The sequence below is a fragment of the Leucopleurus acutus genome (genome assembly GCF_964270905.1).
Source record: "Leucopleurus acutus genome assembly, chromosome: 2".
NCBI classification, from domain to species: Eukaryota; Metazoa; Chordata; class Mammalia; order Artiodactyla; family Delphinidae; genus Leucopleurus; species Leucopleurus acutus.
In genome coordinates this window covers 167,120,790-167,141,665 of record NC_139143.1, presented here as the reverse complement: position 1 = coordinate 167,141,665, position 20,876 = coordinate 167,120,790, and the positions used below count along the sequence as shown (strand labels likewise).

The 20,876-nt window shown below is 46.9% G+C and overlaps 1 protein-coding gene across 1 annotated transcript in view; it reads right to left on the bottom strand.

The window, feature by feature from the left end:
* Positions 1 to 3,738: 3,738 nt before the first annotated feature.
* The window catches only part of CSMD2 (CUB and Sushi multiple domains 2), a gene marked incomplete at both ends in the record, with an annotated part of 666,422 nt that continues 649,284 nt past the window's right edge, over positions 3,739 to 20,876 (bottom strand). The window contains 8 exon segments of the mRNA XM_082863599.1: positions 3,739 to 3,898; positions 4,082 to 4,220; positions 5,608 to 5,695; positions 7,539 to 7,651; positions 9,163 to 9,324; positions 10,539 to 10,601; positions 18,446 to 18,625; positions 19,201 to 19,312. Coding sequence (XP_082719725.1) covers positions 3,739 to 3,898; positions 4,082 to 4,220; positions 5,608 to 5,695; positions 7,539 to 7,651; positions 9,163 to 9,324; positions 10,539 to 10,601; positions 18,446 to 18,625; positions 19,201 to 19,312 — 1,017 coding nt within the window.

Below are 20,876 nucleotides of genomic sequence, written 5' to 3'. Positions count from 1 at the left end.
GGACTTTTTATTTTATTTTTTAATTTTTTGTGGTGCGCGGGCCTCTCACTGTTGTGGCCTCTCCCGTTGCGGAGCACAGGCTCCGGACGCACAGGCTCAGCGGCCATGGCTCACGGGCCCAGCCACTCTGCGGCATGTGGGATATTCCCGGACCGGGGCACAAACCCGTGTCCCCTGCATCGGCAGGCGGACTCTCAACCACTGCGCCACCAGGGAAGCCCTAGGAGGACTTTTTAAATTCACTGGGTTTAGAGCTCAGTAAAATTATGTTAGAAAAAATAGAAACTGATTTCCAAACGATTTCTTAAGATTGTTTTCGGCCCTTGGGGTTATCCTTGCTGTCGTTCTGCGGCTGGGACTGTCCACTTGCAGATGGCTGGTCTCTGCGTACCGACCGCCATGGGATGTATCTGCTAACACATCCACTGCGTCTTCTTTACCTCTTCTCTGTGTTTGTGGGGAGCAGGGCATGGGGCATCTTTCACACACATTTCGCTTTTTTAAGCTTCTGTGGTCTCTTCTGTAGGACTCAACTGAAGGAGAGGTGTGTGTTTGTGTGTGTTCAGGCCCATACACACACGTGCACACCCACAAAATCCTTTGCTGTCTTCAATCCATAATGTCCTTCCTCTGACGGCAGCCAGCCCCTCTTCCTTTAGGGCCCCGAGTCGGGGTGGGGTGGGTGTCCTCTCCAGGGTGATGGGGGTGGATGGTGGCAGGGCAAGGGCCCAAGTCCCAGTAGTAGCAGACACGGGCGGAGAGACAGACGAAGATGGGCACTGGGCACTGTGCCAGGGGAGCTTACTTCCTGTCCCCTGGAGAACTGGGAACAAACGGATCACACCAGAGTTTGTAAAACAATAGGGGCAGTGGGTGAGGGGTGGGAGCAAAAGAAGGCAAGAGGAAAGAGGCAAAGCGAGGAAGGCATAAGGGGAAAGAATGAACGAAAAGTTGCCGTGATCTTTCCCTTTGCGTTTTAATCCTCCCGAACTAAGGGTGGAGGTGTAGGTAGGAAATATACACAGAGGAATATATATTTTCCTCGTGTCATTTTCTTCCCCCGGGGAAGGCCAACTTACCTGTCAGCCACAGGAGCCCCAGCGCCTAGGGGCTGCTACACTTTTAGGGGCCCAGGAAAGTTTTTTTAGTTTCTTTCAAAATCAGAAGGAAAAAAGTGAATATAATAATAATGGCCATGTCATAATGAATCCAGCCTGGATTATATTCATCTTTATAACAACATAGTTGTAAAGTACCATTTTTAATTTTAAACAGAGGAAAGGGTCCATGAAAGTCGTAACACAGCCCTGCCCCTTGCTCTCTACTTGCTGGCCCCACAGGCCTCGATGACTTCCCCGTGTGGGGTTTATTTTAACTTCAGCCATTCCTGTGAGGCATCATTTGAATTTATCACCTTGTCACTCATTTTAAATGTATGCGCGTCTATTCAGGGTGGTTTTTCATGCATCGCCTGCCTAAGTCAAGCAACACCTTCTCTGCTCCAGCTCCGGGAGGGCCGGAAGAGAGCAGGGGTCTTCGCGGAGAGCTGTGCGCTGGGCGGGATGCTCCGAGGCCTTGGATGCTGGCGAGGGGCAGTGCGAGGGCTGCCTAGACCTGAAGCAACCAACCCCAGGTGACCCAGAGGTGAGACCTTGTGCACACAGGCACCTGGGACCCAGCGGAGCCGCAGATGTGGAGTGGCAGTGAGGGTGTGTGTGCAGGTCTTGGGACATTCTTGTTTCTTTCCTCTACTGTTCAATAATTCTGCAACTCAAAGTTTGGAGTCACTACAGACCACCTGTAAGGCCTGATTTATGTCATCAGAGGGGATTCTTCTTTTTTCGTTTTTGCTTTCTATTTGTATGAGTAGGAAAAAGTAAAGATGGAGCAGAAAGGTGAAACCTCAGAAATAATTTGGACATGTTAAAATGACCCCACTGGAAGAATTTCTCCTCCTTCTTTAAGTATTTGTTCTGGTGCAGAAAAACTCAATCAATTACTTATTTGTATTCAATAGTTGCCTTTATATATTCTGAAGATAATTTTTATTTCTTTATGTATAAATTATCTTAGTACCTACCATTTTAAGCTTAGAGTTATGCAAGAGAGATGATCTAGAGAAAAAAAGTGGACCCAAAGAGGGGATGGGAGGGGAAGATGGGGGGCAGCCTGGCAGAGTGCTTAAAGCTGGGATGTTTGAGGGCTGGGCGTATGGTCTGAGACTCAGGCTGAAGTGGTGAAAATCCTCCTGGAGTTGTTGTGAGGATGAAAGGAAGCAATGCATGCCAGGGACCGGGCAGTCAGTGCTGGTTAGTGGTTTTACAATCCCTTTCTCTCTCCTGGCATTTACCGGTCCCGCATTTCCCGCCAGCCCACCCCTCACACAGCCTGCTCCCTCCAGGAGCTGCATACGTATCGGGCCGGGACTGCCCATCGCGTGCGCTGCCACAGACAGGAGCATGGAAGGAGAGCTGTCCCTGCTTAGGGTCTGGCTGATGACTCCCTTGCCCTGTTGGAACCCCACCTCTCTGGGCACTGGGATGCTTCTCCCCAGAGCCGGGCTCACTAAGGTCCGGGAGACACCTGAGAGAGGGCACCTGCATTCCCCAGAAAGTGGGGTATGCGGGAGACGATATGGTTCTCAGAAGGGTGTGGCTTGCACACCTTGTGGGGACAGCTCCTGCAGGTTCCCAGGCCCCAGAAGGAGGGCTATCAGTGAGGAAGGACACAGTGGGGAGTGGCCGTGCCTTCTAGACTTGTCAGCTCCTCCTGGCAGGCCTGTGTGTGTGTGTGAGAGAGGGTGTCCAGTGGACCCATGGGAGCCTCCGTGTGCATCTGCCCCTCTGTCTGTGTGACGGGGGGCCCTCCTGTCTTGCCCAATGCCAGGGATTGCAACTGCCCATCTATTACGCTCTAGGTGATGGATAGTTTTATATGCCAACTGCCTAGGCTCTGGTGCCTAGTTGTTTGGTCAAACACCAGTCTAGCTGTTGCAGTGAAGGAATTTTTTAGATGTGATTAACATTTAAATCCTTAGACTCTGAATAAAGCAGATTACTCTTCATAATGTAGGTGGGCCTCACCAATCAGTGGAAGGCCTGAAGAGAAAGGACTGAGGTCCCCTTGAGAGGAAGGAATTCACCTCCAGACAGCCTTCAGGCTCCAGATTACAACCTCAGCTCCTGATGGAATTTCCAGCCTGCAGGCCTGCCCTGTGGACTCCAGACTTGCCAGCCTCACAATCCTGTGAGCTAATTCCTTAAAATAAATCTCTCTTCCTCTATATCTACATATACAATACAAACATACACACAATATGTACATATATCTCTCTAGAGAGTTTATATATATATGTACATATATATATGTATGCATATATTGTGTATATATATGTATCTCTCTCTCTCTGGAGAGTTCTGACTAATACACCTACTTGGATATTTTGCTGAGCCTAGTGGCTAAGAGCACAGCCTCTGGAGCTGCCTGCCTGCTTCTTATTAGCTGTGTGGTCTTGGCCAAGTTAATTCCTTTCTCTGTGCCTCAGTTTTCCCATCTGTAAAAAGGGTGACAACAGTCTCCGACCCAGGTGTACGGAGGTGTCTGCCTCAGTGGCCAGCACAGGGCAGCACTGGGCACTCAGTCCCTCTCACACTGGACGTGTCTGTAGGGGTGTGTGTCTCACCAGCTGCCGGAGGTGGGGCTCTCAGTGGCGGTGACGAAGGCAGCCTGGCCTGGAGGCTATACCGCTGTACACACCGTGCTGACTGTGAGCTCCGCCTCGGTGGCCATGATGTCTGTGGGCTGGATGTTGCGGTCGTACATCGGGTTCTCAAACGTGGCCCGCACATTGGTGTTCTCGTGGCCAGCGTAGCCATTGAACGGAACTTTGGGTCTTCTCCTGGGAATGAGAGAGCGTGACCAAGACGTCAAGAGAGGAGACTCGGGGCCCTAAGAGGAGAGGGAGGCTCTGTGTTCCCTTCAGAAGGTCACAGCTCGCCTGAGCCAGGAGGGCTCTGGGTGGGTCAGGGAAAGGGAGAGGGCCTGGCACCCGTCGTGCGACCCTCTTCTCCCTTCCCCGTACCTGTGCTTGTAGAGATAGAGCACAAAGCCCGCGATGATGAGTGCGATGAACGGCACCAGGATCGCGGCCGCCACCGAGCTGCTGTTGGAAGCAAAGTGGCGGCCGATGGACTCGGGGTCTGATTCCAGCAGCCTGAGGTCTGCAAAATCCCAGAGCAGAAACCTCAGGTCACAGACACAGCGGCCACCGTGGTGGGGCTTGGGGTGCTGGTCGGGGCCCCCCAGCTGCCTCCCCCATGCACTGGGCCATCCTCCCTGGAGAAGGGTGGTCAGTCCACACGAGCTGGTCAGGCCTGGGGAAGCCAGTCTGCGGGAGAACCTGAAACCGTGTCCCAGAATAAAACCTTAAAAGAGAGCAGCCCTTTAGAAGCTTCCAGACTTCTTTCGGCCATAGAAAGTTTATCCCGTGAAACCTTACAAGGCAGCCGAAATATAAAGCACGTGCACGTGGACCTGCTCTGGAGGGCGTGGCAGCGGTGCTGGAGCTCCGGCCTCCGAGGGTCTCCCCTCCTCCCCCTCCCCCCTCGCCCCAGACTGGGAGCGCTCAGACGACCACGGTGAGAGCCTCTGCCCCTGTCAGCGAACCGAGGGGTGAGGCTCCGCCGGGCACACGGCAGTCAGCCGTGAAGCCAGAAGAACTCGGTTTCCTGAGGTCTCTCTGGTGTGTCAGGGGCCAGGGAACTGCCTTCAAGTCTTTGAAGGGCTGCCGTGTGGAGGAGGGAGTGCTTTAACTCCAGGCAGCTAAGAGGATAGAGCTAGGAATAACTCCAGGGCAGGAGCAGGGCGGAGTGGGAAGCACAGGGAAGCGGGTTTCCGCTTACGCCAAGGAGGAGCTTTCTGAAGGTCAGAGCTGGGAGAAAACGCAGTGCACTGCCTCGGTAGACAGGGGGTCCCGGGGGACAGGGCAGTCAGCACCTGGGGTGTATCGGGCTGCCCATCAGGCACCCGGGCCTGCCTCCTGTCTCCCCCTGAACTGCTTCCCAGAAGCCAGGACCCCCTCCCCACATTAGAGGCTCTGAGTCAAGGCCAGTCTCTGGAGTGAGGATGCCTGACACTGAGGATGCTTGGTCCAGGGTAAAGATGCCGGGGAGGAACTAGGGAAGGAAGCCTCCTTGATGCTTGGTTTTCCCATCTGTAAAATGAGGACAGCAATACCACCGTTCCGGGACTGAGACTGCCCTGAGAGCCCCACGTCGTAATGCTCAGGGGGTCCCGGGGATGCCCAAGGGCTGGCCAGATACTACTGTGGGACGCATCTGAGACCCAACGTCCCTTAAGCTGGGGGCTTTCAACTCCAGGGCTGAGCATGAAACTGTTTGGCAAAAGTTGAGGGTATTATGTATTGCGCTTCCTATTGGGGAGATATTACACAGCTTTTATCAAAATCTCAAAGGCGTCCCTGATCCAAAAGAGGCTAAGAGCCCCTCTTGGACTGTTGAACTTCACCAACCCCCTGCCCTCCATGCCAACATACAAGTTTCTCCGCCACCCGCACAAGCATACACTCCAGGGACAAATGCTAGTTACCAAGTCTTTGAAAGCCGAACTGCCCAAAGCCTTGGCCCTTGACAGCGCCTTGGTAAATGAAGGTGCCTCCGGAGAACTCTGGGGAGACCTGTGAGGGAGGGAGCAGACAGAGTGAGATGGGAGGCACGCCGGAGGGAGCTAGAGGTCCGGCCAGCCAGGCCGGAGACACGCCCACAGGCACACGGTGCCCACAGCTGGGCTCATCTGCCTGCCTGTCATCTCCACTGACATCGGCTCTCTGCCCACCCCCAGGCAATGGCGAGGTGCTGGGGATGGGGCAGGGGCTCCAACTGCTGGTAGGAGGGAGGGAGACATTTTTGTTTCTACTGGTCGAATCACTTAATCTGTCGGTGCCTCAGTTCCTCATTTTAAAATGGGAACAAAAACAGTACTTATGTCATAGGGTTGCTCTGAAGCTTTATATGAGCGAATACAGGAAAAGCACTTAGAACACTTAATAAGCCCCGAGTAAATGTTAGCTATTATTATTGTGATGAAAAACTGAGTTTTAGAGCACCGCGGAGCAAACCAAACCATGATTAAAATGCATCTAGCAGATTGAACGTACTTTGGAAAGTTCGTCCCAGTTCCAATAGCTGTTAATTTGGGGGCGGGTAGTTGGGGACATAACTCCTCCTGGCTGTCTCTGTATTTGCCTCTGTGATGCTCGTGTACCAGACACAGACACGCAAACTTGTGGGCTGGGGACTGCTCGGCCGAGGGCGTGCTTGCTTTGAGGATGCTTCTGCTACTGGGGTTCCTTCTGACTCATGCTCCATCCCCAGGTGCAGCTCTCTGTCTGTTGTGCTCTAGGCTGACCCCCCCTGCTGTCCCCCCAAACACACCCTGGGTGACAGAGAAGTGGGCCCGATTGCTGGCTGTAGTCCCAGGCAGCCCTTCCGGCTGTTCCTGGCCCTCCAGAGTGCCATTTACACGTAGCCCTTGGCCCGCACTCCAAGCTCCCAACTTTACCCTTGTTCTCTCCCCTCTGGCCATCCTCCCAGGACAATGGAGTCTGTTGTCCTGGCACAGCTTTTGGACTACTACTATTGACGCCAGCCAGGACCAGGATACACAAGGGGATCCGTAGAATACTCTCAAGAATCCCAAGGAACTAATCCCATGTACCAGCCCCTGGAGAAGCCACTTGCTTCTCATGTGATTATCAGCAAAGTCACTCAACCCACAGCCCTCTACCAGCCAGTTTTGTCCGTGAGGATCCACCTTGACCCCTCAGCTCTCTGCTCCTCTGGCCCCATGACCTCTTCCTCCTTCCCACCCCTCCGCTTCTAGCTTCAATAATCCAAGACAGGGAAGCTGAGGATGTGACAGATGACTGCTCCACTACCCTGCCTGTGAGATTGGAAGGTATGGGCAGAGGAGAATCACTGCAGAACTTCCACCTGAAGAATGCCCTTGCATGGAACAAGTCTTTCCCACAAGAGAATGCAAGAGAGTTGTCTCCTTTCCCCCAGCTCCTGGTGTCTCAAGCTGTGCTAAATCGCCCACAACAGGCATCTTCAAACGTGAGAAGACGCTCAGGGTGCATGTGGGACTCACCACCTTCTCCCAGCTCCCACCACCACATCGTGACCTTCAACTTGCTCGAATTTACTCATGTACTGCCAGCCTCCAATCTCTTGCTTCCTGCTTACACATCAGAACCTACTTCATCTCGCTCAGATGCACTGACCTTTAGACTCTCAGCCTCCTGGCCCTTGCTATGTTTCCCCGTGCCCACTTCACTAGCAGATGAGGACTCCCTTGCTCCCAGTCCTGGCCCCAAAGAAACCCTCCTCCCAAGTTTCCATGTTGATCCAAAGAGTTTCCACCAACTTCTCCCCTCGTCCTCCCTACCAGTGATCTGGGAATCAGGGATGGGGCAAGGGCACAGGGAGGTCAAGGACTGAGTGAGGTTTTGCTGAACTTACATGCCCATCTAAGGCCCAGTGATCACCTTTGAACTTATTCATAAAGACCTCCACAGGCCCTGTAACCTGGTAAACTTGGAGGAGGAGATGAGAATCTTCTTTCTTGTAAATTCCTGGGAAAAGAAAGTTCAGAGGGTACACTTAAAAGATCCAGGAAGATTTCAAAACCTGAGTCTGTGGGTATGTGGGTGTGAGTGTCTGAGTGGGATTCCATGTGTAGATGTTGGTGTCTACATCCCATGTATAACTGGCGTTAGGTAAGTGTAGTGTGTCCTGTGAGTTTGTGCAGGCTGAGTGTGAGGATACACAAGAATGTGCATATGTGTGTTAATAATCAACTGGATTACTGACCTGTGGTTGTCCTCCTGTTTATACATGCATGTGTGAGAATAAAGGGAATTGGATTTTGTATATGTTACGGGGTCAGTTAATGCGTGGGTGTGTTTACAACTCAGTGGGTACAGGAATACATGAGGGCATGTATATGGGAGTGTGTGAATGTGTTTAGGACTATGGCTTAGAGCCACTGAGTGAATATGAACGTTAGTTGTGTTTGTGTGTGTGTGCATGAATGAGTGGCTGTGACTACACGTGGGGTTGTGTATTCATGTGTACAGTCATTCACTCATGCATCCATCGTTCTACCCATCTATTCGAATAAACACTTGCTTTCTAAGATATTCGGTTTTTCTGATTATAGAAAATTTGAAAATTGGGGAAATTTTGGAAAATGCAGAGATGCATGAAGAAAGAAAATTCACTCCTGACCTCACTTCTGAGAAATAACCACTGTTAATATTTTGGTGTAATTACTTCCAATTTCCTTTCTTATGAATATAATTTTTTCCTTCAAAAACTGGAGTCCCATTTTAAATGCATTGTAGTAGGTGTATTTTCTCCCAAACTGGCATAATATTTTATCCGGCAGACATACTATAATTAATATATCCATTTCTTTTGAGACAATTTTCTATTCCCAGGTTTTATGTTATGGAAATAGCCCTGTAATGTGAACATTCTTTATTGGTAAATGTTTGATTCCCTCTATAACTATTTCTTATGATAAAATTTCGTAGAAGTGTAATTAATGGGGTCAGTCATTTTCATGGCTCTTGATACAAGTTGCCAAATTATTTTCTAGAACTATACTATTTTATACTTTGACCAGCACTGCCTTAGTCCCTTCACTGGGCTAGCACCAGAGTTTATTGCTTAACAAAATCTTAGTGGGATAAGTGGAAAGTGACATTTTATGTTTACTGTTTTTTGATTATTGCGAAAAATGTTTTTTCCATTTGTTTATTAACTGTCTGTACTTTGGCTTCTGGGAGTTCTCTGCCCCTATTTTTGGTTCAGTTTTTAGGGATATACGTCTCCTTTTTCTTTATTTGTAAGAGTTCTTTGTATGTTCAATTTATTAATGTTTGTCATCTAACCATTTCCCTTTAGTCTGTGGTGCTTTTATCATGTAAACAAAGATGAATAGACACTTCCTCTTCCCCTGCCTACCAGACTAGCCCTGCAAGATAGTACAAGGAAGTGACAGTAGACTCGTTCTTGTGAAGAGCGTGTGCCCATCACCCACACCATCCACAGGCTTCCCCAGAGCTGGCCTGCCTCTTACCAGCCAAGTGCAGCTCCACGCCACTGTGGTCAATCATGGTGGCGTTGACCTTGCTGTTGATGACCTGGAAACCGGTCACTCTGAGCATGGCTGGCTGCTTCTTCCCCTGGTACTCATAGGTCCCTTTCCATAGGGAATTCTTTGCAAAAACATCCCCAGGAACTAGAGGAATTGAGAAACAGATGTGAGAGGGGCGTTCACGTGTGCTGGTGGAATTGAGGCCACCTGATGACTGACCCCAGTTCACTCCCTGAGATTGTTTTCCCCAACATCAAACACGCAGGAGGTGGTGGAGTGTTCTGGCCTCCTTGTGATGCTCTGTGTCTCAGAGTGGATGGGTGGAGGGAAAGAGAGACAGAGAAAAAGTGGATAAAGAAAAAAGAGAACATGAGGGGATGGGGGAATGAACCAGAAGAAAGAGGAAAATAAAAGGAGGGAAGGGGTTGAAAAGATGGAGAAAGAGAAAAAGAGAGGAGAGAAAACCAATGTCATAAAATAGGAACATGGACTAATGGGGTCAGGCAGATCTGGAGTCTCATTTTGGCTGTCAATGATCAGTTGTTGGATTACATACAAGAGTCTCCACTTTCTCACCTGTGTAGGCCACATCTGTACTTCTGTAAATGGGGCTGTCCTGCTTATCTCGTCAGGGGCTAAATGATTGTATGTCACATGATGTTGGACACATAATGAACGATAGCAACCCAAATTGTTATTTATCCTTATAATAATTTTCTAAGGAGAGTATTATGAGCCTTATTTTAACAAAAGGTAAACTGAACCTCCAGAGGTGAAGTTTCTTTGTCCAAGGACACAGCTGGTCAGTGACCAAAATGGAACTTTAATTGAGTTTGATGCCAAATCTAGTTTTCTTTCTTGTATAACACACATGCTAATATGGTAAATAAAAGTATAAGGTTCAAAAAAGGATATGATAGTCTAGAATAATTTTGCATTGGTCAGGCCATACCTCAGTTCTGTGCCCAGTTCTGGACATCACACTTTGAAAGACACAATACCTGTCTTAAAAATGTAACCATTTCCAGCAAGCTCCCTAGGCAGGACCTGGGTGTATGTGTCTGACCACACACTGGCCAGCCCTGTGCCAGAAGGGGTTGGCTCCAGAGCTTGAAGCTCTGGACATGTTTCTAGAAGGCTTTGGCTCTCAATTCCGGATGCAGTTCCTGCTTCCTTCAAGTTCACTTCCTCCTGAGGTCTGCCTGGGGTTGGGAGGTGGGTGGGGAAATCTGTTCGGCTCTATAGACTGTTTTCACACCCTCCTATTGGGTACACAGAAACTCATGTGCATGTTTCTGGGTAAGTAGGTGAAGGAAGCAATACCAGTTTCTTGAGCCAAAGATCTAGAGCATATCTACCTGAAGCTTGAGTGAGCGGAGGCTCCCGGGCAGTGTTGATGGGTCTCCCACTGGGCCGGACCTCTGCTGGGGAAAGAGGATGGAAGAAAACAGGTTCACCCTCTGGTCTATGTTCTATTGGAAAAATAACGGTCAGCTCTCTGACATTAGGTCAGTGGGTTCTTTGAGATCTTGCTTTGGACTTATCCTCTTAGACCCGGAGGTGGGCTACTTTGTCTGGTGAGATGTAAAGAGTTTAAAGGAAATCCATTTACCAATTATAGTCATTGAAATATTAAGCAAAAAGTTAGAATATAGCTATATATGTGATTTTTTATTACTGCATTAAATAACAGGAACTAGTAGTAGGTCCAGTAACTATTCTAATCTTGAAGTAGTCAGGAACATAAACAACATTTCTTTCTTTTTTTTGTCCATGCCACACGGCATGCAGGATCTTAGTTCCCTGATCGGGGATTGAACCTGTGTCCCCTGCAGTGGAAGCGCAGAGTCCTACCTACTGTACTGCCAGGGAATTCCCAACAACATTTCGTAATATCCATAACTATTGTAGTGTAATGTGGAAATCTCTGCAGTTTCTACTGGTGACAAATTTATAGGTATTGCTAACACTACTACAAGTTTTTGTCTATATCCTAAATTAAAGAAATGCTAAATTTCAGTAAGAGGTAAAGGAAAACAAAGATGTCTATTTCCCATCCTAGCACACAGATCTGCTGAATGCCACTACTGAGGACCCTTGGTTGAAGGGCCTCTGCTTTCCTCCCAGAGGTCTGGCACAAAGGACGGCCTTCCGCCAGTCAAGAGTGAAGTGCCTAAGTTCTAGTAAGGGTCTCAGTGGAGTGCTTCCCTCCCCTGGAGTCACGATATGAAGACAGGGAAGCCCTCACAGGCAAAGGCAAAGGAGAAGGGTTTGGGCCTGAGCCCGACAGCCTAGGTTCCAGTCCCAGCAGTGCTACTTAGTGATTGTGTGACCTCAGCTAGTCACGTCACCACTCAGAGTCTTGTCTCCTCATCTGAAACATGGGAAAATACTGAAACATATCTCACAGGTTTATGCTGAATAAATGTGGTTATGAACGTGAAAGTCACAGTCAATAAATATTAATGTCTTTTCTTCTTTTGCAGAGAAACAACAGAAATATCTGTCTTGTTGCTAAGTAAAGGGGGGGACTCCCCCTACTGTCTCCAACTCTGAGGTCAGCTTATGTTCAGGTGTACAGAAGGCTGTGGACATATTTTCCAAGTGACTCCATGAAGGCACACCTCTGAACAAAAGGCCTGTATTGTCTTAGGTTTTATAAGATGAAGGGAGCAAAGAGGGAGAAAGCATTTTATGTGCCAGACACTGTGCTAGGCACTTTATTCATGTCATTTCATTTACTCCTTCTCTCAGAACTGTGAGGTAGACATTATTGTCTTCATTTAATAGAAGAGAAACTTGTTAGAGGCAGAGAGGTGAAGGGACTTACCCAGGGTCTTATAGTAAGGGGTTGAGTTGAGATTCAACTGCATCTAAAGCATTTTGTATTTTTAAATGCAAGTACCTATTATAGCTTAAAAAAATACTTAAGAATAAATGTAAACAAGAAAGTGCAAGACTGTACATTGAAAATTACAAACCGTCACTGAAAGAAATTAAAGATCTAAATAAATGGAAAGATATCCCATGCTCATGGCTTGGAAGACTTAATATTGTTCAAATGGCAATACTCCCCAGATGGACCTACAGATTCAACACCACCCTTATCAAAATCCCAGCTGTCTGTCTGCAGAAACTGACAACCCATTCCTAAAATTCATATAGAAATAAAAGAGGCCCAGAATAGCCAAAACAATCTTGCAAAAGAAGAGCAAAAAGGAGGACTTAGACTTCCCAACTTCAAAACTTGCTGCAAAGCTACAGTAATCAGGACTGGGTGGTAATGGTATGAGGACAGTCATACGGATCAGTGGAATAAAACTGAGGATCCTAATGTAAGCTCACACATTTGTGGTCAAATGGTCTCTGAAAAGGGTGCCAAGACAATCCAATGAGGGGAGAATAGTCTTTTCAACAAATGGTGCTGGGACAGTTGGATATCCGCATGCAATAGCGTGAATTTGGACCCCAAAACTCTTAGAAGAAAACACAGGTGCAAATCTTTGTGACCTTGGATTAGGCAATGGTTTCTTTTTTTTTTTTTTTTTTTTTTGCAGTACGCGGGCCTCTCACTGTTGTGGCCTCTCCCGTTGCGGAGCACAGGCTCCGGATGCGCAGGCTCAGCGGCCATGGCTCACGGGCCCAGCCGCTCCGCGGCATGTGGGATCTTCCCGGACCGGGGCACGAACCCGTGTCCCCTGCATCGGCAGGTGGACTCTCAACCACTGCGCCACCAGGGAAGCCCCAGGCAATGGTTTCTTAAATATGATAGTAAAAGCACAAGTAAACCTATAAAATATAGATAAATTGGAGTTCATCAAAATTAAAAGCTTCTGTGTTTAAAAGGACACCAACAGGAAAGTGTAAGATCCAAACTCATCAGATCGCATACATTAAATATGTGCAGTTTTTGTATATCAATTATATCTCAATAGGGCTGTAAAAAAATCCACACCTGAAAAGAAAAAGGAAAAAAATTAACACAGGATAAAATGGAGCTTAAATTTTAGGTGATGAATGAAATAAAAAAGAAAGTACTGTAAATTAAAAAAAAAAAGGCAGTGAAAAGACAACCCACAAAATGGGGGAAATATTTGAAAATCATGCCTCTGATAAGGGTCTTTTTTTTTTTTTTTTTTTGCGGTATGCGGGCCTCTCACTGTTGTGGCCTCTCCCGTTGCGGAGCACAGGCTCCAGACGCGCAGGCTCAGCGGCCATGGCTCACGGGCCCAGCCGCTCCGCGGCATGTGGGATCTTCCCAGACCGGGGCACGAACCCGTGTCCCCTGCATCGGCAGGAGGACTCTCAACCACTGCACCACCAGGGAAGCCCTGATAAGGGTCTTATATTCTAGATATATAAAGAACAGTTGAAGGGACTCTGGACCAAGATGGCAACATAGGAGGCTCCTGAATTCCCCTCCTCCCACGGATACACTGAATGTGCAGAAGAAAACAGATCAACTCTCTCCGAGAGAAATCCAGAAACTAGCTGAGTGACACCTACACATTGGGTGACTGAGAAAATACCCACATCAAAACAGGTAGGAAAGGCTGAGACACATTCTTGAAATAAACCCCACACCTGGCACGGCACCATACAATCAGGAGGGACTCCCAACTCCCAGCTTTTCCCTGAGAGTGTTGAGTTTGTACCACACGTCTAGCACCCTGACTTTTAAGGATGCCATCTGAGGGATGGGTGCCCAAATCACCTAGCTCTGAAGGCCAATGGGGCTTGGGGCTTGTGTTCATGAGTTCCACAGGACTACAGCAAACAAGGAAGCAGTTTTTAAATGGACACAGTAGAACCCCCTGTGGCTATATATACACCTGGTCTCACACTGAGGGAGCAGGTAAAAATGCACATCTCCCAGTTTCTCCCTGGAAGGGGTCTGACTGCATACTTTTCCAACTGTTGCCTGCTTCTAATCAGCCTGCATCTAGGTGCTGATCTCTGTGGGACACTGATGGGTCTTGGTACACCCTCAACTACTGGGAGCCACTAGGAATAAAGACGACAGCTTGGACAATCACAAAGGTTTGGGAGGCACCAGGAGATTGGGCTGCACTGACTGGTGAGGTTCATTGCCTAAACGAGGCCGGTCGGTCTGTGAAGACTGGGTGGGAGAGCTGCCTGTTTTATCTAATGAGTAGAAACCAACACAGAGAATCAGGGAAAGTGAATCAACAAGGGAAAATGTTCCAAACCAAATAATAAGATAAATCTCCAGAAACGGATCCTAATGAAACAGTGGTAAGTGATTGACCCAATAGAGAGTTCAAAATAATGGTCATAAAGATGCTCACTGAGGTCAGGAAAGCAACGCACAAAGCAAGAATTTCAACAAAGAGAAAATATTTTAAAAGTACCAGATGGAAACCATAGAGCTGAAAATGTAATAATTGACCTGGAAAATTCAATAGAGGGGTTAAACAGCAGGGGTTTAAGTGGAAGTGAAAATCTAGCATAAAAACACATGAAAGTATAAAACGCAATGGTAAAGATAAATATATGATTAAATTCAGAATACTCTAATATTGTAATGTTAGTGGGTAAATCACTTGTAACTCTAGTATAAAGGTTAAGAGACAAAAATGGTAACAATAACTATAACTACAATAATTTTTAATGGATATACAATATAAAAGATGTAAATTGTGACATCAAACACATAAAATGTGGGGGACTGTAAAAACACGGAGCTTTTGTATGCATTCCAAGTTAGGTTGCTATCAGCTTAAAAAAAGACTGTTGTAAATATGTGTTATGTAAGCTTCGTGAAAAACACAAAGCATAACCTACAGTAGATATACAAAATATAAAGTGTGAGGAATCAAAACATTGCCCTTGTACCAAAGTCAGACAAGGACACTTCAAGAAAAGGAAATTCCAAGCCTGTATCCCTGATGAACATACACGCAAACATCCTCAAGAAAATATCAGCAAACCAAGTGAACTGTACATTAAGAGGATCATACACCATGATCAAGTGGGATTTATTCCTGGGATGAAAGGATGGTTCAATATACACAAACCGATAAATGTGATACTTGCGCACATGTAACAGTGTGGAGGTTCCTTCAAGAATTAAAAATAGATAATGTGTAATCATAAATGTAAAGGATCAATAGTCAAATCTAATGTATAATTATGTAAAGGAATAATACAAAAGTTTTAAAAGCTGGACTGCTGTTAGAGGAGCAGACATGAATAGTAGATATTCTCTGTAATGAAGAAAAGAATAATGTAAACCAGTACAAGGATATTTTTATTCTACAAAACAAAGAATTAAAAATAGAAATACCATATGATCCAGCAATTCCATTTCTATATATCCAAAGGAAATGAAATCTCTGTCTTGAAGAGATGTTCACTGCAGCATTATTCACAATAGCCAAACTATGGAAACAAACGAAGTGTCCATTGATGGATGAGTGGATAAAGAAAATGTGGTGTATACATACAATGGAATATTACTCAGCCTTAAAAAGAAGGAAATCCTGCCATCTGTGATAACATGGATGAATTTGGAGGACATTATGCCAAGTGAAATAAGCCAGACAGAGAAAGACAAATATTGCATGCTACTACTTACATGTGGAATCTAAAAGTCAAATTTATAAAAAGAGAGTAGAATAGTGGTTGTCAGGGGCTGGGGGGAGGGGGAGATAGGGAGAGGCTGATAAAAGGATACAAGCTCTCAGTTATAAGATGTATATGTATAACATGGTAACTATAGTAGATAATACTGCATTGTATAATTGAAATTTGCTGAGAGAGTAGAACTCGTGTGCTCTCATCAAAAAAAAAAAAGATAAATACGTGAGGTGATGGATGTGTTAACTTGATAGTGGGAATCCTTTCACAATGTATATCAAATTATCATGTTGTATACTTTAAATATATTGCAATTTGTTTGTCAATTATACCTCAATAAAGCTGGAAAAAAGAAATCAACAGGACATAAAGGAGTTCTTACAACTCAACAATAAAAAGACAAATAGCCCAATTAAAAAATGGGCAAAGGATCTGAATAGACTTTTCTCCAAGGGAGATACACAAATGGCCAATAAACAAATGAAAAGATGCTCCACATTATTCGTCATTAGGGAAATGTAAATGAAAACCACAATGTAATACTACTTTATACCCACTTAGGATGGCTATACTCAAAAAGCTGGACAAGGGCTTCCCTGGTGGCACAGTGGTTGAGAGTCTGTCTGCCGATGCAGGGGACACGGGTTCGTGCCCCGGTCCGGGAAGATCCCACGTGCCGCGGAGAGGCTGGGCCCGTGAGCCATGGCCGCTGAGCCTGTGCTTCCGGAGCCTGTGCTCTGCAGCAGGAGAGGCCACAGCAGTGAGAGGCCCGCATACCGCAAAAAAAAAAAAAAAAAAAAAAAAAAAAAAAAAAAAAAAAAGCTGGACAATAACAAGTGCTGGCAAGGATGATGTAGAGAAATTAGACCCCTGGTGCATTGCTGGTGGGAATGTAAAGTAAATGTAAAGGCACTTTGCAAAATGGTTCCTTACACTGTTAAACATTGAGTTATTCTATTCCTGGATATATACCTAAGAGAACTGAAAACATATATCCAAACAGAACATGTACATTTATGTTGAAAGTAGCATTATTCATAATGGCCCCAAAGTGGAAACAACTGAAATGTTCATCAATGAACAAATGGATAAACAAAAGGTGGTATATCCATCAATAGAATATTATTCAGGCATAAAAAAGAATGAAGTAATAACACGTTACAACATGGATGGACCTCGAAAAAATTATGCCAAGTGAAATAATCCAGACACAAAAGGACAGATATCATGTGATTCCACTAACATGAGGCACCTAGAATCAGCAAATTCATAGATATAGGAAATACAATAGAGGTTATTAGGGGCTGGAGAGTAAGGGGAATGGAAAGTTATTGTTTAATGGGTACAAAGTTCTTGTTTGGAACGATGAGAAGATTCTGGAAATGGATAGTGGTGATGGTTGCACAATATTGTGAACGTACTTAATGCCATTGAATTGCACACTTTAAAATGGTTAAAATGGTAACTATTATGTTTTGTATATTTTACCACAATTAAAAGTTAAATGTACTCTAAAAAAGAAAAATGATACCACTACCATTTGTGGAACACAAATATTACTTCCCCTAAGTAAAAGAAATTTACAACAATTCATACAATGAAAATACAGCATTAAATTCTAGCTCTGATAAAGGCTCTGAACCTGAAGCCTTCTCTCTCTGAGGGGCAGGACAGCAGAGTACTTAAGAGCATGGATTCTGAAGTTAGACCTGCAGGGTTTGAATCTCAGCTCTCTCCCTTTACCAGCTGGTGACCTTGGGGCAGCTACTTAACCTCTCTGTGTGTCAGTTTCCTCATATATTAAATGAGGATACGAGTAACACCTGCCTCATAGGATGACTGCAAGGACTGAGTTAGTACAAGAAGTACTTAGAACAATATCTGGAATGTGGTGAGGTGAGGTCAGCACCCGTAAGAGACATCTTACTGAATGCCATCCTAGCACCAAACCCATCCTTTATCCTTGCTGGATTCTTTACTTAAGACTGGACTCAGACTACCTTCTCCAGGAAGCCTTCCCTGATTCTCCCCTCCCCCTTAGGCTGAATTAGTGCCTTTTCCAGCATCCCCACAGCATTCAGTGCATCTCTGTGTTCCTGAAGGTACTGTTATATCTGATAATGTGTGTGTCTTCCACAGCTGAATGTGAGCTCCTTTAGGGCAGGGTTTGTGTCTTTCACCTCCCCATCCCCCATGCCCAGCACAGCCACGCACAGTGATAATGCTCAATAAATAGAGAAGGAATGAATGAAGAAGAGGGGGAGGGAGGTGTAAGACGTTGCGGTAACCCGGAGGGATCTGTGAGCGGGTACTCTTTTATCAAGGTTATGATAGGCATATATGCATAACGTGTCATTCGCGTTTAGTGGGACACAGAGCTTTTCTCCGTCTGATGATTAAGTGTAATCCTTAGACACTATCCTTAGCACTGGGCAGGGTGTTTAAGCTCATGAGAAGGTAGCAAGGTGGAACTTGGGATGGCGTCGCTCTGTGCTCCTTAGAGCACTCTGGTTTCACCTCCTCGACTCAACACCTCAGAAGACCAGAAGCAGCCTCCAGCTTCCGGAAATTACATTTCTTTCTTCTCTTTGGCCCTGTTTCACTCGAGCTCGGCTGTCCCCTTTGGCCCCCACCCTGGAGAAGCTCGCCGAGGGGGCACACTCACCCAGGCAGACGGGTGGTTTGCCTGTCCAGCTGCCGTCTGCTTTGCACGTGCGGTGCTCGGAGCCACCCCTGAGGGAGAAGCCCTCCTGGCAGGAATAGATGAGCGTGTAGCCCATGGAGGGCAAGTCCAGGGCCCCAACGTTGGCATGGGTCGGCATCTCTGGCTGCTTGCAGTGGTGGGCTGGATGACAGGGAAGACGCTGCTGGGGGATGAGGGTCTCCAGGAGGCCTCTCCACCACTCCCCTGCTCCGTGATGGGCCACCCGCTTCCTTTCCCTTATGGGCCCCTTTCAGGTCCAGCATCCCCTCCCCAGCCCCAGCCCCACCCCAGCCTTGATGTCTATACGAGAGGCCAAGATGGAGATCGTGTGGGTATTGGCTCAGTCAACCCTGGGGGAACCTAAGCCTGCAGCAATTTTCCTGAGGGCAAAGGAGTAATTACGGTCAAAAGCCTGAAATCTCCCACCCTGAGGGCAGGCCTTGTAGTCGTTAGTATTTGCTGCCACGGGAAACTTCTTTCTTTTTCTTTGCGGAGGCACAGGAATTGCCTTCTAATATCAGAAAGGCTTCTGTGCGTGAATATCTTCTGTGGGGCTCCAAGGGGTAAGGAGCACAAAGAGACCAATACTGGTCCCAATGAGGAGTTGTGAGCTCTCTGTCATTCAGAGCACTCAAGCATCTCCTAGATGCCCAGCTGGGGGAGATTATGAGTTGCCAGGAGGAGTTGTCTGGGCTGTAGGCGAAATTTCCACTCACAGACACAGTCGGGCGGGGTTCCGCTCCAGGTCAGGTTGGGAAGACAGGTCCTGGTGGTGGAGCCCTGGAGCAGGTAACCTTTCTGACAACGGAAGAGCACGGTGCTTCCAACCTGCGGCCAGGACGAAGTTCCCACAATCACCTTCCATCCAGCGACGCTTCATACCTGTCACCTGACTGCTTACTTTCCCACGACATTACTCCTACCCACCCTTCTGTTTCTCTGCCTGATTAAATCTTATGTATCCCTTGAGGCAGCTTACGTTATGCCTCTTCCACAAGGCCTCACCCAATTCCCTGGGCCAGATCAACACTCTCATGGGATACATCATATTCTGCTGCGGGGGGCTGAGTGTCTGACCCAGAATCAGAAGACCCTGGGTTTGAGTTCTGGTATCTACATTTACTCACTGGATGCCAGGCTGCACGAAACTCTCTACACCTTAGCCTTCCTGTGTAGAGGTGGGATGAGCGGCCCTGCCACACTACACTGGAATGTCGTGACACTCAAATGTGAGGTAGATTTGAAAGCATTTTATGAAATGTGAAGAACTGTGCAAAGTAGAATATTACTGTGTGTGTGTCTCTTCCCTCCATGAATTTATAAATTCTTTTAGGACATGTCCCCTATAAAATCTGGAGCTATGCTTTGTAAAAAATCTCTTGAGCAGAATTGCTACCCTCCCTGCATCCCTCCCTCTGCTCCACTGGCCCCTCACCGTCTGACCTGACATTCCCTGCAGCCACCAGCTCCATCTCTCCATCTCTAATCCGTGCGGCACCATGCGGCCAGATGAGCTTCCAAAACTGCAACTCGGATCACACTATTTCCCAGCTCAAAACACTCACGTGTCTCTATTACCTCTGGGAGCAAACTGAAACGCAAGATGAAACCTAATTTCCGCTCCCTTCCTCCACGCCCATCACCTCGTTCAGCAAATGGTACCCCTATCCACCCAGTTGTGCAAGTCAAAAACTTCAAGTCGTCCTTGATTCCTCCCTTTCCTTCAACCCCTCCATTCAATCCTTCAAGAAGTCTTCTTGGTTCTACCAACAAAACACCTCTTGACCCCTTCACGTCTCTCTATGTCCACTGTCGCTACCCTGGCTCAGTCCCACCCTCATCTTTCTCTCAAGATGCTGCAATAATATCCTATTTGTCTAAGTGCTTCCATTCTTAACCCCTATTGTTCATCCTCTCCTCAGGGTCCTGAGTGCTGGTTCAAATGATGGATCAGATTAAGTCACCTTCAAATGGTTTCCTGTGGTATTTAGAATACAATCCAAAATGCTTATCATGGTCTCAAGGCCCTATATGACCTGGTCCATGTCCTTCTCTTTTCAAAATTTATTATGTGATATTTGGTGCATAGAAAAGAATATATGGCACATATACAGACGTGAATCACCATAATAAACTGGACACCTGCAGTGGAGCCCACCACTCAACCTAAGGGTTAGAACATCATTGACATGTTTGTCATCTGCGTGCTCCTTCCCTGCCCTGTTCCTCAGCTCCCCTCGGCGAAAACCAGTCTCTTGAATTTTGTGTTTTTTTAATTTTTTTTTTTGTGGTACGCGGGCCTCTCACTGTTGTGGCCTCTCCCGTTGCGGAGCAACAGGCTCCGGACGCGCAGGCTCAGCGGCCATGGCTCACGGGCCCAGCCGCTCCGCGG